Raw genomic sequence first — 20562 nt, 5'->3', positions numbered from 1 at the left:
TTGTTCTCAAAGCCCGCCTTTTAATACTCAAGTCGAATCTACATTTATCAGCAAAGCTGAAATGTTAAAGGGATTACAAGGAGCTTAGAATCCACTGGCGGTGCATTGATCTGGTCTTGCAAGTCTCATCTCCACATGCCCTTTAGAAATGGCTTTGGTCTGTTCCCTGGTTCTTGTCTTTGATTTCTGCACCAATCTCATCCAGGTCGGAGGGGAGGTTTCCTCTGGTTCTAATTCCAAAAGGTTCTCAGACTCCTTTCTTCTAAAACCAAGTGACGCTACTTGCATATTCCCCTAGACAGTGGTACAGACCAGTGATCGGCAAACATTTTCCGTAAACAGCGAGACAGTAAATGTTTCTGGCTTTGTAGGCCAAATGATCTCTGCTGCAAATACTGAACACTACCGCTGTAGCAAGAAAACAGCCACAGACAGTATGTAACAAATGCACTTGACCTTGTTCAGATAACTACTTATGGGCACTGAAATTTGAATTTCATATAATTTGCCTAGGTCATGAAATATCTATAATTTTTTTCCAACCATTTAAAAAAATATTTTTAAAGATTTTATTTGAGAGAGAGAGAAAGAGAGAGCAGGGGGAGGGGCAGAGGAAGAGGGACAAGCAGACTGCACTGAGCTCAGAGCCTGATGCGGGGCTCATTCTCATGACCTGGAGAGTCATGCAACCAAGAGTCGGATGCTCAACCGACTGAGCCACCCAGGTGCCCCATTTCTTTCCAACCATCAAACAAATGTTAAAACCATGTAGGTCTTATAAGTCATACAAAACAAAAACAGGTAAAGGGACAGATCTGGCCAGCAGAACTCAATTTGCCGACCCCTGGTCCAGACTGTTGCTATTCAAAGTGTGTTCCCTGGACCAGCAGCATCAGCATCACCTGGGAGCTCCTTAGAAATACAGACTCTTAGGCCCCAGCCTCAATCCCGGTCTGTCGGAATCTGCATTTGAATAAGATGCCCTGGGAATTCACACGCAAGCCAAGCTGGAAAAGTCCTGGTCCAGACACAGAATTCTACAGTCAGACAAGGCTGGAATACCATCGACTAGCTGGCTATAGAAATCTCAGCAAACTGACCCCGAGACTCCGTTTCCTTATCTATTAAAACAGGTATAAATAATCACGCCATCTCCAAGGTCTGCTGTTAAGGGAAAGACAAGAAGGATGTAAAACGCTTGCCTGGCGTGGTCAATGCTTTCAAAAGGGGAGCTACTGTTACAGAAGCGTACTATTTTTTACGCTCATTGTTTGAGACAGGGGCACGCTTATTCAGGGCTTACAAACTCCAATCACTGCCAGTATGGGACAGGACGCCTGAATACTTGAAGAGGTCCTCAATGCAACTGGAGTATCAGGGACAACGGCAAGCCAAGGTCACACCCACCTGCGGAGAGACAGTGCAAATGCTTCCAGGCAGCAAAGTAGGCTGCTTGCGACCTCACCATGGCAGTTTCCAAGAGAAGCTGGAAACCCAGATTTTAACGTTATAAAAAGCTCTCTTCCTTAACACACTGTGCAGACCAAAGAAAATCCACCTGCAGGCTGGATGTGACCGGAGGGCCCTCTGCCTTACAACAGAGGGGTAACAAGAGGTATAAGTCACCAGAAAATGAACCGGAGTTTCAGAGCTAAATTCCGGCGCATTCTCCCTAGCCAGGAGACCTGGGACAGATTATTTAACAAGTCAGAGCCTCAGTTTCCTCATCAGGGAAATCCCCACATCTCCCTTGGAGAGTTTGGTGGGACAAATTAGAAATGTATGTAATACGTGGAGGCACAGCTCGGGACAGGGTAAGCGTCCATCCTTGTCACGGCTGGTGTTTTAGTTATTATTACTGTTTTATTCTTCAGAGCCTAGGCATTCACAGGGCGAATCCTCCCTGTATAAACGGCTGTTTTTCTCTCTCTGCTCAAACTGGTGGCAAACAAGCAAGCCCAATCAACCCCCGTGGAGCAAGCTGTCTCCCAGTGCAGGAAGAGCTTAGCTATTAATGACTTTGTTTGGGCCACAGTCCACGAAGATGCCTTAACGTTCCCCTGAATGAAAATTCCGCCTGAGGCCCGGCCACTGCGGGGTTGGCCCTGGGCTGCCTTGAGGGGCCGCTTCTTTGTGGCCGGGTCACCTGCAGGGAACAGTGCTTACCTTTGCTCGGCACACGCCCTAGATCAGGTGGACAGCACTGTGCTTGACAACCGTGAGCTCTCTGTTCTCCAAGACACGGGAAGGGACCCTCCTAGCATTTTTGTTTTGTTTTGTTTTGTTTCTTTAGAAATCCTACAAATCCCTCGCATTTGCCACCTACAGGTGTGGGTGATAACAGAAATGGGGAAAGAGCATTGTAACCAGGGAAATCCCCATGAACTCTAAGAGACTTCCACGGGACCTTCGGCATCTTTCCTCCCCCAGAGGAAGCCCCCAAGGACAGAGAACAATTCGGCATCCGCAGGTCTCTCTCTCTAAGGGCACACGCATCAGCTGGGGAGCTTGTTAAAGCTCAGGCGGACTGAGCGAGTCTAGGGCAGGGCCTGTGAGTTTGCATTGCTAGCAAGCTCCTGGGAGACGTTGATACAGCTGGTCCCACCCCAGGTTTGAACCAGCCTCCTCCTCCCTTGCTCCTTCTAGGTCTCGGCTCAAATGTCGCCTCCTCAGAGAGTCCTTTCCTGACCGCCTTATCTGAAATGTAATTATTTGTCGACTGAGCGCAGGAATCCTGTCTGGTGTGTTCTCTGCTGTATCCCCAGCACCAGGAGAGCCAGGCGCTCAAATATTGGTTCAGTAGAGAGATCCCACTTTGACGGAGGGAAATGAAACCCAGGGAGTCTAGGCCATTTGCTGAAGGTCACACAGCTTGTCAAAGCCAGAGCAAGACAGCGGGCCAGCTCCCTCAGGACTTCAAAGCCTTAGCTCCCTCCACCACACCAGACGAGGAAGCAAAGTTTGTTTACAACACACACTTCCTCCCCTAGAATGTTAGTACCTTCGAGCTGGACGCAGGGCCACCATTCTGTTCTCCTTTTGGGAGATGGCTGTGGGTGGGCAGTGGACCGGAGGGGACCAGTGTGGAAGCAGAGATGCCAGAGGAGAGGCCAAGCAGTCACATTTAGGGTGCCTTGGTACTCTGGGGGTAAGGGAAATTCTCTCTCTTTGGGTCAGACCAAAAGGAGCCTTTCAGCCTAAGTCAGGCCAGCCTTGTGCTCCTCTCAGAGCACCACGGTCTCTCCCAGGGGCTCACAGCCTCCCCAGTCAGAGGAGTGGAAAGTGGGCACACTGTGGGTTCCCAGCTGCCAAAAAAGAACATTGTGCTGTAACCCAGGAATGGTTGTCCCTCTTCTCCAAAAGGTCACCAGAAAATATGCCCATGGGGGAAAAGGAGGGAGCAAAAGCAAGGAGCTGCTTCCTTTCCAGCAATGGGTGGAAATGCCATAAAAACCCCATTCATGGAGCCAAAGTGAAGCCTTTCTGCTGCCAGTGGGGAAACTGCTTCTGCATGAAAACCCATCTCAGCCTCATGAAAGGGTCTCTTTCCAAAAGAAAGGCTCCATAATGGGCTGAAAATACAACACTTGTTTCCCCCGTCACAAATTTAGCTGGATTAAAACGGCTGAAGATTCTCCAAGAAACTGTGGTCATGAAAGTCTAGAGTAAGCTGGACACCCAGCAGCCTCAAACGGGCTACTTATGTCTCCTCTTAGGCAGTTGAGAGGAAGCTAAAAATAATTAACAAATGTAGCCAATAGTTACCATGGGCCTGATACCGGGCAAACAATGTGTTTTCCACATCTCATTTAACCCCTGCAATAATGCTGTGAGCTGAGCACTATTATTAGTCTCACCTGATGGGTAGGGAAACCAACAACTAGGGAGACCAAGGGACTTACTGGAGGTCAGAGGTCACACGGAAGAAAGGAGGAGCGTCAGGCCACAACCTCCACACTGAACCACTACCCCACAGGCCTCTGGTCAGAAGTTGACCCCAAGGCTCCAGAGTAGGGGAGGAACTGGGAAGCACTCTCCTGTCCATGATACTGCTTTTTCTACCGCCAGTGAGAGCACGAAAGAGAGCAGAGAGGAAGCAGCTAGTGTCCTGCCATATTGGATTGGGTTTACCAAGTAAGGCTCCTGCACTTACCTATTCCACGGATCACCTACTTTCCCATTTGGGACGCGCAACGGGCCAGCTCAGACCACACCTATTCGGGCTACAAAACTGGCAGTGATGGTTGCCTCTTCCTGCGCATTACATATTTATAAGGTCGCCTGGCCTCGCCTCTGACACAGAAGTTATTAAATGCTCGGGAGCCATAAGGGCTTCGCTCAGTGCCTTGAAACAAAGGCAAAGAGGCTGCCAGACCCATCTGAGGCAGGAACAAAAGCATTTAATTTCTAAAGGAGCCGGATGGGAGTTTCCTTATAACTGGGTGCTCAGCACACATTACCATTTGGGAGAAAGTAGAGAAGCACGCACCGAGGGGTAAAATAAAATCAAAGCAGGCTTTCCTCCCCCTTGTGTCCAGAAACCGCCCTCTTCAAAGGGCCATATGAGTGGTGGGGAAAAGGGAAAGATGCACTCATCAAAGAGAGAACATATTTGGATGTCGGAGAATATTCTCCTGTCACTGGTTTTTCCTTTTTGTGAAGTCGCCAAGAAGGATCCAGCTCTTCTCTTTACATCGTCAAACTGTGAGAGACGGCAAGCCTGCACCCCAACTTTTTCCAACCAGAGCCCCAGCACCCAGATGCAACGGGAGGGCACCCCGATTCCGCATCTCCCAAATGTAATCATTCCAATCCAGGCTGGGGCTGCCTGGAAGTCAACATTCACGGCACATTAATAAGAAACATCTGGCCACTGAAGAGGGTTGACACAGCGCAGGCCGGCGGTAGTGGATTTGTGGGTGGGACCCAGGCTACAGGGGCTGAATTAAAAACACAACTGGAAAACACCAGCTAGCCCAGGGTCTCCTCCACACGTGGCACTGTGGCCCTTGGAGACACTGCCATGCCCAAGTTGAATTGTTTGGGGCTGAGCAACTTAGATACACTCTGGTAGGAGGCACTCAAAACTCTCCCATCAGAGAAACGCAGCCGGAGCCCAGCTCTCCTGCATCCCCCAGCGTCTGGCCACCACTTCCACCTTTCAATATTTGTAGCAGATGTAGCCCCACTCTTAAAGGAACAGCCTTTGCATTCTTTCCATGTGACTTACAAGTGAGATTTACAAAAGGAGATAAATATAGGCATTTGTGTGTGTATATATAGACAGAGACAGATATATGTTTCCCCACTCCCCACCCCCGAATTGTTATGCCTTTAGGAATCCGTTTTAATGCATCCTACCTCCATTTATGCAAGGCGAACCCCGGGCACTGGTCACCGCAGGCGTTACATGGCTGGCCTCTCTCTATCCGCCCCAGTCCAGTCAACTTCAAAACAAAAAGACAACACAACCATGTTTCCACCACGGGGGCTCCCTCCAAAGCCCCACTGGCGTCCCAGGGAGGAGGACCTGCCCCTCCCACCCCACCTTATCAAATTTGCCTCCAATGTTCCTCTCGGTGGTAGGGGACGTGGGGCGGGGCACTGCCGGCGCCCCAGGGGTGGTCTCCCGCGTGGGGAAGGGTGTGTGGACCCAGGCGGGCTACCTCTGGCGTGGGCACCAAGCCACCAAGAAATGGCCATGGCTGGGGCTTTGTCTCCCCCAGGCACCCTGGTCACGGGTTTCTAAGAAACAAAAGCAAGACCTTTCTGTTCCCCAGGGTCCCCGAGAAGCGACCATCGCGCATTCGCCTTGGGCCATGCCGGTGCTCCCGGGAAGGGGGCAGCACAGGACACCCATAAAGACAGCCCAAAGTCAAGTCCGCGGCTAGAGCTCCAAGAGGCTGGACGGTGGAGCTTAGATACTGTGGTTCCGATCTGCCTTGAGGGAAAAAGCGAGGGAGGGGGCTTTCCCGGGCGCCCCCACACTGTGACACACAGGGCCACCGCTCGGGGTCTCGCTCTCGCCCAGACAGGGTTTCCGGACTTAACCCCTTCGGCGTCTTCCAGCGCTCCAGCGCGCCCCGGACGCGCACCCGCCCGCGGGGCCGGCTTACCTGGGGCCACAGGTGCGCGGCCGCCCGGCGGAGGGAAGCTGGGCAGGGCGCTCGCCGAGGCCCCGGGGGACCCAGAGATCGGCTTCGCTCAGGTGGGGGACACTCACCGAGCGGCTGGAGAGTCTTTTCCGGGAGCTCCGGCTGAACATGGCCGGGCGCCTCCTGCACGCAGCGCCGTCCGTCGGTCCGTCCGCACCGCGGCCGGGAGGGCGGGTCGCCTGGGCGGGCACGCTCGGCGGCCCGTGGCCTGGCTGTCTCCGCCTCGCAGCCCCGGGCTCGCTCCGGAGCGCACGCCTCCCCCGCCTCCCTTGCTTGTGCCTCTAGCTCTCCCGCCCGCAGGTCCCTCCCTCTCTCCCGGCATCCCCCCGCCTCCCCGGGTTCGCCCCGCGGTCCGCGGGCTCTTCCCATCCCTCCCCCGCACCGGCTGCGCCTACTTTCTCGCTCGCCCGGCTTCCCCGCCGGCCGGCTGTGGCTCCCTCCGGTCCCGCACCTGGGCCCGCCCACCCTAGCCGAAGTTAGGGCAGGGAACGCTTGAAAGCCCCTCATTGCTTTGGCCTGGGTAGCGGCTGGAGGTGGAGGGATGGGAGATCAAGTTTTTTAAATTTAGGTATAATTCACATACAGTAAAATTCACCCCTTGTAGTGTACAATTCTGCCAGTTTTGACAAATTCACACGGACTGTAACAGCCAGCACAATCCAGAGCTGAGAACAGACCCATCACCCTCCATAATGGACTCGTGTAAAAGTTTGTGACATGCCTGGAATGTCACAATGTCCCGTCACTGAGTACCGGTAGATGAGGAGGAGGAGAAGGAGGATGACATATGCCCCCGCCCGTACAGCGCCCGGAATACAGCAGATGCTCTCTAAGTAACTGCTGAACCCTTGCAGGGCTAACTTTGACGCTCCCCCTCCCCCCACCACCCGCCCATGCTTTTTCCACCACTTGGTAGCTGGTGATCTTCCCAAATTAACTGACTTTGTGATTCTGTCTCCTTATCAATTAAAAAAATAGATATAACAAGAGTCCTAATCTCACAATGTTGCTGAGAGAGACGAGGGGACACAGGTACAGTTGTTATAGATGTTATAACAGGCGCAGATGAAGGGCTCATTAAAGATTAGCTGTCAAAAAAAAAAAAAAAAGTTTGCCAGTCTGAGCGGTATAGGCCATGGTGTCCCCTTCCCATTGATGTTCCAGCTTAAATACCACCTCCCCTGAGAAAACTTCCCCGACCCCCTATTGTAACATCACACACAGACACTCCCTCACACCACACATGGCATACACTGAAAGGATCTTGGTTACTTATTTATCGGCCCTCGCCCACACGTGTTCACTTCAGAGGCTCTAGGGCCTCTAACAGCACCTGTACAATGTAAGGACTCCATAAATGTCAAAAGGAGACATTCTTGCCATTGTCAAAAAGATACTTGTCTGGGCTTAGCGTTTTGCTGGGTGAGACATTGAGGCTGGAAGAAGAAAAGCTGTGTGCATGGGGTAATAGCAAATTAGTGGCAAGACCAGTCTACCTATACCCCAAACACCAAAGAACAGGGGGGTGACCCAGCTTAGATACCTGCTGTGTGTATCAGTGTTCAATGACGATCATCAGTGCCCAGAGAGGAAGGTTTGATTGGAGTTCCAGGCCAGAACAAGGGTGAGGCAAGTGCAGAGTGAAATTTACAGGGGACCCAAAAAACTCAGTAATTGAGATAAACAATATTTTTAAGAATCGTAATTGATGCAAAAAAGTCAACATTTTAAATAAAGACCAGATCTGACCCTGTACTTACCTGTGACGTCCTTCACTCACCTCACCATAATCCTAGCTCTGGAAAAAATACTCCAACACTTAGGGACCTAAAGGGTAGACTCCTTTCATTGCTTTAATGTATTTACCCAACACCCCCCCACCCCCGGAGCAGCAGTAGATGGTACACTTGCAGAGAGTAAATGCCGTGGCTCATTTATCACTTTATTTGCACAGGCCTAGCATAGGCTCTGGCTCATTTCAAATGCTTGACAAATGTTTGTTAAATGACTAGAGGGAAGGCAGTAGCGTTGGTAGAGCTGGAGGCAGGGGTGGTAGTGATTAAAACCCCAGGTTATGACCTGGGTCATACAGTACAGGTGCCGAAGACTCAGCTGGCCTTCTCAGCAGGGCTACTGCATTCCCTGCTCCGCGCTGCACTGTGCATGGCCTTCTAACTGGCAGGTGTGGGTCAGGAGGACCATGTTCTTGCTGTGGATGGTGCCTGCTTGTATTTTAATTATGAAAACTGTTAGCAAAGGCCAGGAACAAAACCAATGCATTACAAGTTTCTAACAGATGGAAGGAACGGATCTTGAGGAAGCAGCACCTTCTTCAAATTCCCTGGAAAGAAGTACAAGGGCAGGTGGCAATAGTCCCACCTCTGGATAGACGTGGCTGGTGAAGGATGTAACAATAATTATGCCCTTGGGGAAAATAGTGTGGGTGGTCCAGGCATTTAACTTTTGTTTCTCGGTTCAAGAGGAGAGGCCGAGAAGATGTACGCAGTCTCCACACGTTGTCTGATCAAGCCACAGGCATGGGGTCTAATTCCGCCCCCCAAACAGGGCCCCAAGTGCTTCCCCTGACACCTGCCACAAAAAACACCCCGGACACAGGGGCGCCTGGGTGGCTCTGTCAGTTGGGCATCCAACTCTTGATGTCGCTCGGGTCATGATCTCAGGGTTGTGAGATCGAGCCCCATGTCTCGTGCTCTTTCTCTCCAATAAATAAATAAAAGTCTTAAAATAAAAAAAAAAAACCCTGAAACTAATGTAACATTGCATGCTAATCATACTTCAATTAAAAAAAAAGCAGTTAAACTAAAAAAAAAAAATTTTTTTTAATCACCCACTGCTGGACAAATCCGCCTTGGTTTATCTCCTATGAAGAAGAGTCAGTCTCCCTGGGCTTACTTACGCCTGAGGCTCACGTTTGAGAAGCAGTGTTTTACTTCTCTAGTCCACAAGCACTTTATCTTGCTTAGGAAGATAAAGCTTAGTAACCCGGGAAGGAAAACTCATTCTCACTGTCAGCTGTAGGCAAAGAGTAGATTTTATTTTGCTCTATCTGGCTGCATTTACCCTTCATAGACCTCTTTGATGTGTACTCTTTCCTCAGTTCTCAAGGCAGTGCAATTACTGATGGAGCCTGGAGAAATCCTCATACGTGATTATTGACATGGAAAACGTCTTTGCTATCATACAAAGTGGGAAAACAAAACCAGTAGAGGCCGTCTGGCTTTAATTCATCTTAAAATAGGCATTAAGAGACTGGAAAGAGACACACAAAATAAGTTTTTTTTTCTTTTGCCTTTTAAATGTATTTCCTGTAATGAACATATGCTCATTTTATAATCAGAAATGTTAAATTATTTATCTGAATGGGAAATTGTGCCCTTGTTGACTGAGGTCTTCTAAGATCAAATCTGGAACAGGTGTAGCAAGAAGCTGTTGGTCTCCCCTTCCTTTGGTCTATGCATGCCTGTTTTCTGTGTTTGGGCTTTTCTATTTTTACTTTTTGCTTTTGTTTGTTTGTTTTTAGATTTTTATTTATTTATTTATTTGACAGAGAGAGGGACAGCCAAGAGAGAGGGAACACAAGCAGGCGGAGTGGGAGAGGAAGAAGCAGGCTCCCAGTGGAGAAGCCTGATGTGGGGCTCGATCCCAGGACTCTGGGATCACGCCCGGAGCCGAAGGCAGACGCTTAATGACTGAGCCACCCAGGTGTCCCAGGCTTTTCTATTTTTTCTGATATGAATCTGAGACTATTAAGCCAGGTGACGCCTCTGACATCCCATTTCCCCACACCTGCGGCAAACTTTAGGGATGTGTGCACACAGCGCTCCCTAAAATAGGAACTAAGAACACAGTATCTCCACACAGCCTCACCCAGGTGCATCTCCTGCTGTTAGCTACTGGAAACAACCCTGAGTGTTGCAAAGGGGGGAAAATGTCCCTGAACGGGCAGCCAACACTTACTTAGAAGCTCCACGAAAGCATCTCCCTACTCAGAAGTCTACAAAGAGTATTTTTAAAAAGTGTGGCAAGCCATGGGTGGTGAGGGAGTTGGCAGGGGCGACAGGAGAGCTGAGTCTCTCTCAGTAGTGGGATTATAAGGGGATTTCCTTTTTCATCCCAACCAACTCTTCTAGTCTACACATTTTCTTGTATGAGCATGACACCAACATATATAATCAGGAAAAAGAAATTAAATCAGGAGAGAACAGTGATAAAGAGTATTGGTGGGCTAAGTATTTCATAGGGCATCAAGTCATCTTAAATTTATAAATACATTCTCATACATGTAAAGCAAAAATATTTGAAATGATAAAAGATACCGCACTAAGCATCCTATCTTCTCTTCAAAAATCCTTAGAATTCTGCAGAGCCATTGGCCCAGCTTTTCCTAAAAATTAAATTACAAAGAAACCACAAACACATAAAGAATAATTGTGACAGTGCTATTTCTAAGAGGAAAAAGAAAAATCACAAATGATCTAAATACTTAACATCAGAGGATCTGTTAAATGAATAATGGTGCATCCAACCAATGGAATTCTACTCAGACATTAAAAGGAATGTAGAATGTAGGGAAATTTGTATGAATATTGTTCCATTTGGAAAGTAGGTTACAAAATAGCAATATGCATTCACCATTTGCAACTGAATTTGGGTCCCTCTTATGCTTTCAAATATATACATACATTTGAATATTTTAAAGTTCTGAGACTACAACAAAAAATCTTATAGTTGTTATCATTTATTTTGGGGTTTGGATTTTAAGTGGTTTAATAGTTTCCCTTTTGCCCATCTAATTTTTATAAAAATAAATGTGTGTTTCTTGTATAACAAAATAGGTAAAAAAATATTTATATAAAATGTGTAAATAATTATTTGTTTAAAGTTCTAGAACACTAGGTGGTCCTCAGTGGTAGAATATAGATGATTTTTGTTATCTATTCTTAATTTCTGCAAGAAGCATGTATTATTTTGAATTAAGAAACACTTCTAAATTTGAAAATAAAATGGGTTTTAAATATGCACATATAGTTGTTTTATACGACAAATATTACTATTCTTTTGGAAGGAGAAATTTCAAGTTTCATTTCTTTGGTATTTTCTACATTGTTTTCCCCTATGACATATGTGTCTTTTGTAACAACAGAAAAATATTTGTTTTCTCTTCTGTTACTCCCTTAACCATGCACTTGAGGGCTTTATAATACTGCACTCCGGGTCTTCCCAGTACCCCTATAAAAACACAAAGATGCAAAGTTGACTTTTTAATAATTCCTTATACTAATGTTGCAGTCTCCTGTTTCCGGAATCCATTCCTAAGTAACAGGGTGGAACCCCAAGAGTCACAGGAAGGTCAGAAGAAGAAACAAATGCTCACTGAGGTGATGTGATTTGCCTAGTACCTTGCACTGTTGAGAAGTGGTTCCAGAAAGAATGAAGCCCAGCTTTGTTGTGCCAGGTTTTCATGATCCCTTACTGTCTATGGGGGATAGCTTTCCATTAAAGTGTTCTTTTCTCCTTATCTGTCTCTCTCTCTCTCTTTCCCTCTCTCTCTGACTCCTCTCCCCTCCCGAACATGCACAGGGAAGTGTTCATGTTCCTCAAGTGCCCTGGGGTGGTTGCTGGTAGCATTAAGGGGCACCTTGTAATTTACCCAAACATATGTTGAGGAACCAGCTTGGGTCTGAGGAAACAGCATGTTTGGGAAGGTGAGTGAACATCTCTCCTCCTTGACTGCCTGCTTCTCCAAATTCCCCCAGCCTCTCTTACCCCCTGCTCACCTCTCCAGGATGCCCCTTTCCTTCAGCACTCAACTTGGTGTTCTATCATTTTCCTGTAGTGCCTTCTGTCCAATAAATAGAAACCACAAAAAGGAAAGAGAAGAGAGCTTCCTGGCAGCCATTTCCCTTCATTGTCCTGGTCTATGTCTGAGAAGCATTGTGCCAACAAAGACTGACGCAGAGAGCAGATACCTGGATGTTGATACCTGATTCTCCTCGATCCTAACTCCAAACTAAATTCTCTACCCTGCCCTTCTCAATCTGACACTATGCTTATGCTTTATGATGGTAGAAGGTGAGAGGGCTCACTTGATGGGATTTAAACACTCACGACTACGTAGGTCAGCAATCGGGACATGGGAATGACGGCTGCAAGGTAGGAAGCCTGGCTTAAAAGACCCTTCACTCCTGCCCTTTGCTGAGCAGTATAGAAAGAGCAGCGAGTCCCAAACTTGGCTGGACATTAAGAACGACCTGGGAGAACTTTCAAGAATCCCAATGCCCAGGCCACACCCCAGGCCAACTAAATTGGAATCTCCAGGGGGCCCAACCCGGACATGAACATTTTAAGAACTCCCTGTGTGATTCCAACGTTCAGGCACAAAGCAGAGCTCTCACCTGTGTGATTCTTTAGGCAAGGGTTCTGAAGGTCCAGCCTCTGGGGCTATGGTTTGCATCAGCTATACTTTTTTTCTTCCTTCCAGAAGCTGTGCCCTGCTCTGAATTTGTCAGAATAAATATTTCCACATCCAGGTAACAGTGTATGACATACAGGGTTCCCCCTGCTATCCATAAGTTCACTTTATGCTGCTTCACCATTACAAAAGACCTACATGAGTACCTGTTTTCACTAATTGAAAGAAATCTGAAGGCGATTTTTGCATTTATGAAATGTTAAAAGGTTTCATAGGAAGACTTTACTCTGAGATAGCAGGGAAATGTGTCTATCTACACAGAGCAGGTCCAGGTTTCTAGAGAGACTTGTGTTTGTTATGCCTGGGTCCAGACAGCCAAGTGTGGAGCAGCTAGGACAGAGCCAAACTCTGCTCCAAAGGAGTAAGACTGGGAGGGGCATGGGACATGGTGATGCAGGAGAATCTCCTTATTGGCTATGCGCATAGGCATTCCTGGGAGACCTATGTCTAATGGGGACTGTTCAAGATGGCGGATGTAGCCTCCAGCCCAAGACAGAGGAATCTCACCTAAAACTCAGTATTTGCAGACGCTTGGCACGCCTAGATTCTGGAATGGGGCTGAGCTTTGTGTTGAAGCTGGCAAAGGGCCAATTCCGAGCTGGCTTCTGGTGACAAGGAGACAGCCTACCACCTGGGCTTCAGAAGTATAAACTCAATCACAGCAAAAATATTTATGTGCATCAGTCCGAATTTGTTGGACCACCTGTGCTGGGCTCATGCGCCCCCATCCCCCCCACTCCAACAGAGACCCACGGGACCAAGGCCTAGTTACCGCTACCAGCCAGAGCCGGCTTCTGTGAGCCAATGAGAATCGTTTTCTATAACCTCTGTAAGCACAGACAACAACCAAATCCACAATGTTAATGAAAGAAAAAGAGCCTTCAATTCCCAGAAACAGCATGGATTTCACGATTCCCATTTACCCTTGGCTTCTCGACAGACAAACAAATTGCTTCAAAGGCCGAGAGCTACGTTATCATTTCAGGTGAGGCAGACATTCACTGTTTTGCAACAGCTTCATCAAATGGATTTGATTTTCCAAGGCTTCAACCCAGTGGCTTCCCTTACGTGCAATTTCCATGATCCTTTTATCTTTCTTTCTTTTTTTTTCCTCAACTAGCAGCCCCTCAAAACCAAACCTGATTTAATATCTTGATAAGACCCTCTCCAGATTCTTTCCAGCTGGGAAAGTTGCCTCTTTTGTCGAGCCCAGCGGGTCTGAGCCCTGGCTGTGCATGAGGATAACCTGGGGAGTTATTTTCTTTAATATGTCACGTCTGGCCCCATCCCAATCAATTAAATCAGTATTCCTGGGGTGAGACCTGACAATGGATAGTTTTTAAAGCTCTCCAGGTGAGTTTAAAGTATAGTCAGCATTGGAAACCTCTAACCCATCACTTTTTCCATGATTTCTGTACTCGTCTGCCTAGATTCCCCTTCGGGCTGCCTACTCTGCATTACCCTTCTTCCCCTACACCTCCCGGCCCTCACTCAAAGTAGACAGGGCATCTCATCTCTGGAGGTACCAGAAGATGGAAACACAGAGCAGGACAGCATTCTAATTTCTTGCTTTTCAAAGGTGATGTCAGTGATGGTCAGCTTTGAAATTACCTGGAAACTCATTTAAATGACATAATCCTACTAACTCAGAGTCCGCATTTAAACAAAATCCGTAGCCAATATGCATTTGAATCTGAGAAGCACTGTAGTAATTAATGCATACACCCGCATCCTCACTACAGGACCACCCAGAAGCCCCTCCTTGATGGGCCAGGTTGGAAATACTTGCTCTAAACCCTCAGCACCGCCGCCCCCCCTCCATACTGACTCTGTATGAAGCCCTGTCCTAACTGCTTTCGTAGACGCGGGTTCATCTTATTCCTGCTCCAGCTCTGGGAGGTAGATGTATTATTATCCCTAAATGAAAGAAAACAAGGCTCAGAGAAGTGAAGTAACTCGTCCAAACTCGTAAGTGACAGACTTGAAATTTTGGTAGAGGTCTGTTTGATTACAAAGTTGGTTCTCTTTGCAATAAAATAGATGTTGCGGTGCTTTGCCCAGAAATGGGTGAGCACACAGAGTGGGTATGTGCCATCCTAACCTTTCTGGCTTGGGACTGAAATCCTCAAGACTTTCTCCCTGATGATACCACATTGTTAGGACCAGCTGTCCTGCTCCAGGGGTGAGTCACCATCCCACCTTGGAAACAAAAGAAAAGGCACATTGAGTGGCATGCACAGCCCCACTGAGAACCCCCCTAGAGAGCAGTCTGGCCCCTTTCTTGGCGGAATCCTCCTGGACATGGAGTCATTTCCTCTTCAGCAGAGAATCTGATCTCATGAGTATTAAAACTTACACTTTTCTTTCGTGTTCTCCTCTTCCAAGCCAAAAATCATCAAACCAGATGGCCCTTTCTCTGTCATGTATGGGACATGCACAGTTTAAAATGGTTGTAAAAAAAAAAAATGGCAGTGTTGAACAGAACTGAACCTTCCTACCCAGCTTACAGCTGGGATCAGTATGTCTAAGCCACTAATGAAGCTACGCAGTCCCTGGCTCACGAAGCCACTTCCTTCATCTTTTAAACAGGATAATTAACACCACAGGCTAGGTTAACAACTAGATCTCAGCAGAGGCCTTCCTTGGCATTCCTTGAGCTTGTAAAATGGATGAGTAGCGGACTGAATTGTCCTCTCTTCATAAAAGTGGTTGCCAGGACGTGTGTCTGTATAACTCAGGCTGCCTCACCAATCAAACAGTAATTCTCACAAGCCTATTTGGAGAGCTGTTATTTCTTGCTCACATCACAATCCAGGGCAAGTGGAGCAGGAGAAGGAAGGGGAAAGGGTGGAGAAAGGGGAAGGAGGTGCTCTGCTCCACCCAGACCTCAAGCTTCTGATCTACCATCTTGCAGAACTGCACTAGCCAATAGGGCAGTCACTAGTTTTATGCACTCTTTAAACTTATCAAGAGTAAACATTCACCTTCTCAGTTGCACTAGACACATTTCCAGTACACAATTGCCACATGTGATGAGACACTACTGTATTGAACAATGCTGAATAGAAGTTTCCCATCATTCCAGAAAGTTCTATTGGACAGCTCCCTCTAAACCTCAGAGTCCTCCACTGGGTTGTTTGTATCCTGCAGGTAAGGAAGAGGAGAGAGTATGGAGGGTTAATGAGGAGGGCTCAAGTAGGGTCATATTTCCCCTTAATTCCATCAGCAAAACCTCAAGATTTGGCCCACCTTACTGTAAGGAAATTGGAACATGTCTGCTCACTTTGTGCCTAGAAAGAAGCACAGACATGGGTGAGCCCTTGGCAGCTTTGTCCCAATGACCTTATAGGACGTGCAATATTCCATTCCTTGTAACTCTAGCAGGATAAGCCACACTTTTAAGGAACATTGCCTGCCTCTTGATTGTTGTAGATGTAAATCCTTGATAAAAACAAAATAGTGATGAAGGTGTTGGTGAGGTGGACTCTTAGGCGCAAGACAATCTCTGACTACAGTCAACCACTTCACTTGATAAAGAAAACCCTGTGACATTCATCTCCCCAATGGCAAACCACGTGGAAAAGATACTCTGTTTTTACGTTCTAAATCAAGGTTGCTGAACTTTTTGTGTAAAGAGCCAAAGAGTAAATATTACAGGTTGTGTGGGGCACGCAGTCTTTATCACAACCACTCAGCTCTGCAACAGCGGTGCAAACGCTTCCATAGAGAAACGAGTGTGACTGTGTGTTAACAAAACTTGATTTACAAAAGTAGGTGGTAGGGGCGCCTGGGTGGCACAGCGGTTAAGCATCTGCCTTCGGCTCAGGGCGTGATCCTGGCGTTGTGGGATCGAGCCCCACATCAGGCTCCTCTGCTATGAGCCTGCTTCTTCCTCTCCCACTCCCCCTGCTTGTGTTCCCTCTCTCGCTGGCTGTCTCTGTCTCTGTCGAATAAATAAATAAAATCTTTAAAAAAAAAAAAGTAGGTGGTAGGTCAAATTTGGTCTGTGGGCTTAGTTTGCTGATTTCTGCTTTTTAAAATTTTTTTTAAAGATTTTATTTATTTATTTTAGAGAATGGGGATGGGCACCGGGAGAAGGAGAGAGAAACCCAAGCAGATGCTGCCGCTGAGCGTGCAGGCGACACGGGGCTCCATCTCATGAACCTGAGATCGTGACGTGAGCCGAAACCAAGAGTCGGACACTTAACTGACTGAGCCACCCGGCTGCCCCTGATTTCTGCTCTTTCACCAGGTCCTCTTTCCTTTCTAGCAAAATCACCCTTCTCTTCTGCCCACATCCTCCAAAAAAGGAAGGTAAAAAGAAAAATGAAAATATTATTGTATACGTAGAACCAACATTCTGTGTTAAGCATTTCACATTTCATTTAATTTTTACAACCCTTTAAGTTAGATTTTGTGATTGCCCCCATTTTACAGATGAGGAAGCTGACATCCGCAGAGGTTAAGAGGCATGCTCAGTGCCATGCAGGCAGAGGCTGAGATTCTATGTGTGTAATGTACGCTTCACTATGAATCACTGGGGCTCAGAGCGTATTGCTTAATATCCCCCCAACATGGTAATCAGGAAAGAACTTATCCATAGGCATCACCAGAAAGAGGAATTAGAACAGGAGATGGAAAAAGAACTTAGAGACACCAAATAGTAGTTGATGGACTCTATTTGTGAACTCTGGAGGGGGGAAGGGGGAACTAGAAAAAGGACAAAGCACATAAACTATGTAGGGTCTACAGTCTGGCAGTGGCAGATGGGGAAATCATTATTGTGATGAGCACAAGGCTTATTAATGTGCCCAGTGTTAGCCCTCCCCCATCACATCAGAAACAGGGACTTTTGTCTTTGACATCAGCTTCTCCTGTCCCCAGTTCCTAGCTTTCTTTAAAGAAAAAATGCAAAATCAGGACTTTGGGTATAGAGAGATATATCCAAGTGGAATGGAACAAAGGGAGGAAGATTTTTGTTAGGTATCTCCTGTGCTCTCCTTTCTTGTGCGAAGTCTGGGTTAGTGAACAGACCAGAGAGAGAGAGCAGTCAGAGGAAACAGCCAAGAGGTAAACTACACAGCATAGTGCTTAGAATGAACAGAGGTAGAAAAGAGCCTGAAAGAACACGTGGGCTGTTCTCAGAGAGACTTGGGTCTGGGGTGGTGAATGAGAACCTCTGGTATAACGAAGAGGTATGGGAATTAAGAAGGAAAGGGAAATGCTGGGGTTCTGAGTAATGCTATCACAAGTCATAAACCGACCCCTTACAACATTCTTTGGGAGTTGCAAGTAAAGCCCTAAGTTACCACTGTAATTACTTTTGATCTGAAGATGTGACTCTACAAGAAGATTGGGACCTTGGGATTTTTGTTGGGTTGTATGAGCCAAGTGACTCCATTTTTAACCTCTGAACTCATCAGAGGAATCCATGTTATATGCAAAAGAGTCATAGTAGTCATAGCTCATGAGGCCAAAAATTCTCCTTCTCTAGAAGGAGACCTTCTCATGTAACCATCTATTGTGATGTTGCTGGGAGAAATTCATGAGCCATGCAGAGGAAGGGTTCTCCAACATGGCTGAACATCAAAAGAATTGGACCTTACCCAATCCAAAGTCCCAGGCTACTTGCGTCTGTAATGGTGTGGGGGACTGACCCTTTACAAAGTCTCTCCAGGGTATTCAGAGGTCTGGAGTCAAGAGTTGGGCGAGGTGACCAATACTGCCTCTTCCAAGCTTGACATGATAGCAGCATCCCCCACAGACCTCTCCTTCATAGAAGAATACACCGTAGGGATCCTTAGCCAATTACAGCACATTCTATTGAAACGGAAGTATATCCAAAGGATCGCTCAAATAAATAAGTAGAATGAACAAAGTCACTATGAAGTTACACCCTGCTTCTTTTGGGGTCTGCTCAGATGATCCTTTAAACACATTAAACTAGTCCACTTACTTATTTTAGTGCCCTTTACCCACATCTATGGGGTACCACCCCCTCTCTGAATTTACTCCAAAAGTTTTTTTTCATGGGAAAAGGGAATTAGATGGACAAAAAAAAAAAAAAAAGAGAGAGAGAGAGAGAGAGAAGAGGTTCTTAGGCCTGCCACAAAAATTCTTCCAGAATCCAGGTAATTGTGGCCGACAGTTGTATCTGGAAAATAGCAAGTTAACTACATATCGCAGTCCCAGGTGAAAAACCATTAGGGAGCGCCTTATTAATAAGGCTAAGTTAGGATGATTATTGGGTAAACTGAGTGTGTACATTGGGGATTATAATTTTTAATATTTCCCCCTGATTGCAAAAATAATATCTATTATTGCAGAAAACATGAAACATTTAGAAAAACAGAAGAAAAATTTAAACCATGTATAACTCCATCACTGAGAGAGCCTTTTTAAATATGTGGGAGTATACCCTTCCAGATGAACACACTCACATACTCATATGCATATATATGAATCTATATGTACGTGTAATAAACTGTTTTCAAAAAATTGGAATCAAACTGTACAAACTTCTTCGTAACCTTTTTTTCCCACTTTACCTCTCACGAGAATTTTCCCACATTGTCAATAGTTTTCCGCAGTATAGTTTCCAAAGGCTGCGTAGGATCCTATTAAACCCTACTGTGGGCCAATGAGGTTGTTTCCAGTCTTTGATCTGATGGGTGACGCTACTTGTCCATATCAATATTATTTTAAATCAAGACACAAAGATATAACCCGTGATGCCGAGGAACAGGGACACTGGTAAGCATCTCATGTTTGATGTATTCTCCAACACCGAAGCCGTGCCTTGGGAACGGGTTACCTGGTTCAAGTGTATGGAGCTCGTCCTCCCGGCCTTGGACCACGGCTGCTGAGCTGCCGTGTCTGCCGTCTCCCGTTACAAGAGAAGCATATCTCCCCCCACCCCCCCCACCCCGGTGCACCAATACCCTGCTTTATGCTCTGGACCCTGGGCTCAGGAAACCTTTCATCCCTCCAAGAGTAATAAGGCTAAAGGGGCAGAAGAAGAAAATAAAATGGATGGCTTCTGTTATGGGCTGAATTGTGTCTGCCCCAAATCCCTATGTGGAAGTTCTAACCCGCCCGGTTCCTCAGAATGTGCCTGTATCTGGAGACAGATTCTTTGAAGAGGCGAGCAGGGTAAAATGAGGTCATACAGTGAGTCCTAATCCAATGTGTCTGGGTCCTGATCTCCTCTTCTTATAAGGACACAGTCACATAGGACACACACAAAGACCATGGGAAGACACGGGGAGAAGACGGTCCTGTACAAGCCAGGAAGAAAGATTTCAGAACAAACTAATCCTGCTGATACTTTGATCTTGGACTTCTAGCCTCCGGGATCGCGAGAGAATACGTTTCTGTTCTTGAAGCTCCCTGGTTTGTGACACTTTCTTATGGCAGTTCTAGCAAACGAATACAGCCTCCTAATACTTCTTCAGAGAAATGGTGTTAAAAGAAAACGGTTTAAAAAAAAAAAAAAAAGCTACCCCCAAATAAAAAGTCCTTTCTCCTTTTCTTCTGGCTGAGTCAACCCCTAAGAGCAAGCTGCTTTCGAATCAGAAAGATGGGACTGGAATGCAGGCTCTAGGACTCACCTGCAGGATGACTTTGATGTGGGCGAGCCTCAGTATCCTCATCTTTGAAACAGGGGTCATGATTCCCGTGCTAAATAATACCCACCCCTCGGGAGGATTCTGCGCCTGGCAGATGGGAGGAGTCCCCAGCCCAGTATGTCGGAGGCCCTGGATGAACCTTGTTCGCCGGCGGCCTGTGGGGGCTCATCTACCTCCCTGCAGATAAAGTGAGTCGTGAGAAGCCGTGTCATTTTTAAAAAGAGAACCACATGTTCAGAACTTCTGCTTTCAGGCAGACTGGCTTCGTTGAGCCCACACGATGTTT

At 46.9% G+C, this 20562-nt stretch overlaps 1 protein-coding gene across 2 annotated transcripts in view; it reads right to left on the bottom strand.

Annotated features, from left to right (window-relative positions):
• The window catches only part of PRICKLE2 (prickle planar cell polarity protein 2), a 311761-nt gene extending 305332 nt beyond the window's left edge, over positions 1-6429 (bottom strand). The window contains exons 1-2 of one of the 2 annotated variants that reach the window (XM_045807536.2): positions 6117-6429; positions 5362-5447 (exon numbers count right to left, since the gene is read on the bottom strand). Coding sequence is in view for 1 of the 2 variants with exons in the window: in XM_045807533.2 (XP_045663489.1) it covers positions 5362-5447; positions 6224-6265 (128 nt within the window). In the remaining variant the exon portion in view is untranslated. The remainder of the gene's footprint in view (positions 1-5361; positions 5448-6116) is intronic. The other variant, XM_045807533.2, reaches the window with a different exon arrangement.
• Positions 6430-20562: the final 14133 nt, after the last annotated feature.

The sequence above is a fragment of the Ursus americanus genome, chromosome 14 (assembly GCF_024610735.1).
Source record: "Ursus americanus isolate L20-20 chromosome 14, mUrsAme1.1.p, whole genome shotgun sequence".
NCBI lineage: Eukaryota > Metazoa > Chordata > Mammalia > Carnivora > Ursidae > Ursus > Ursus americanus.
Note: the sequence above shows the minus strand (reverse complement) of the source record. Positions and strands in the feature narration are given on the sequence as shown.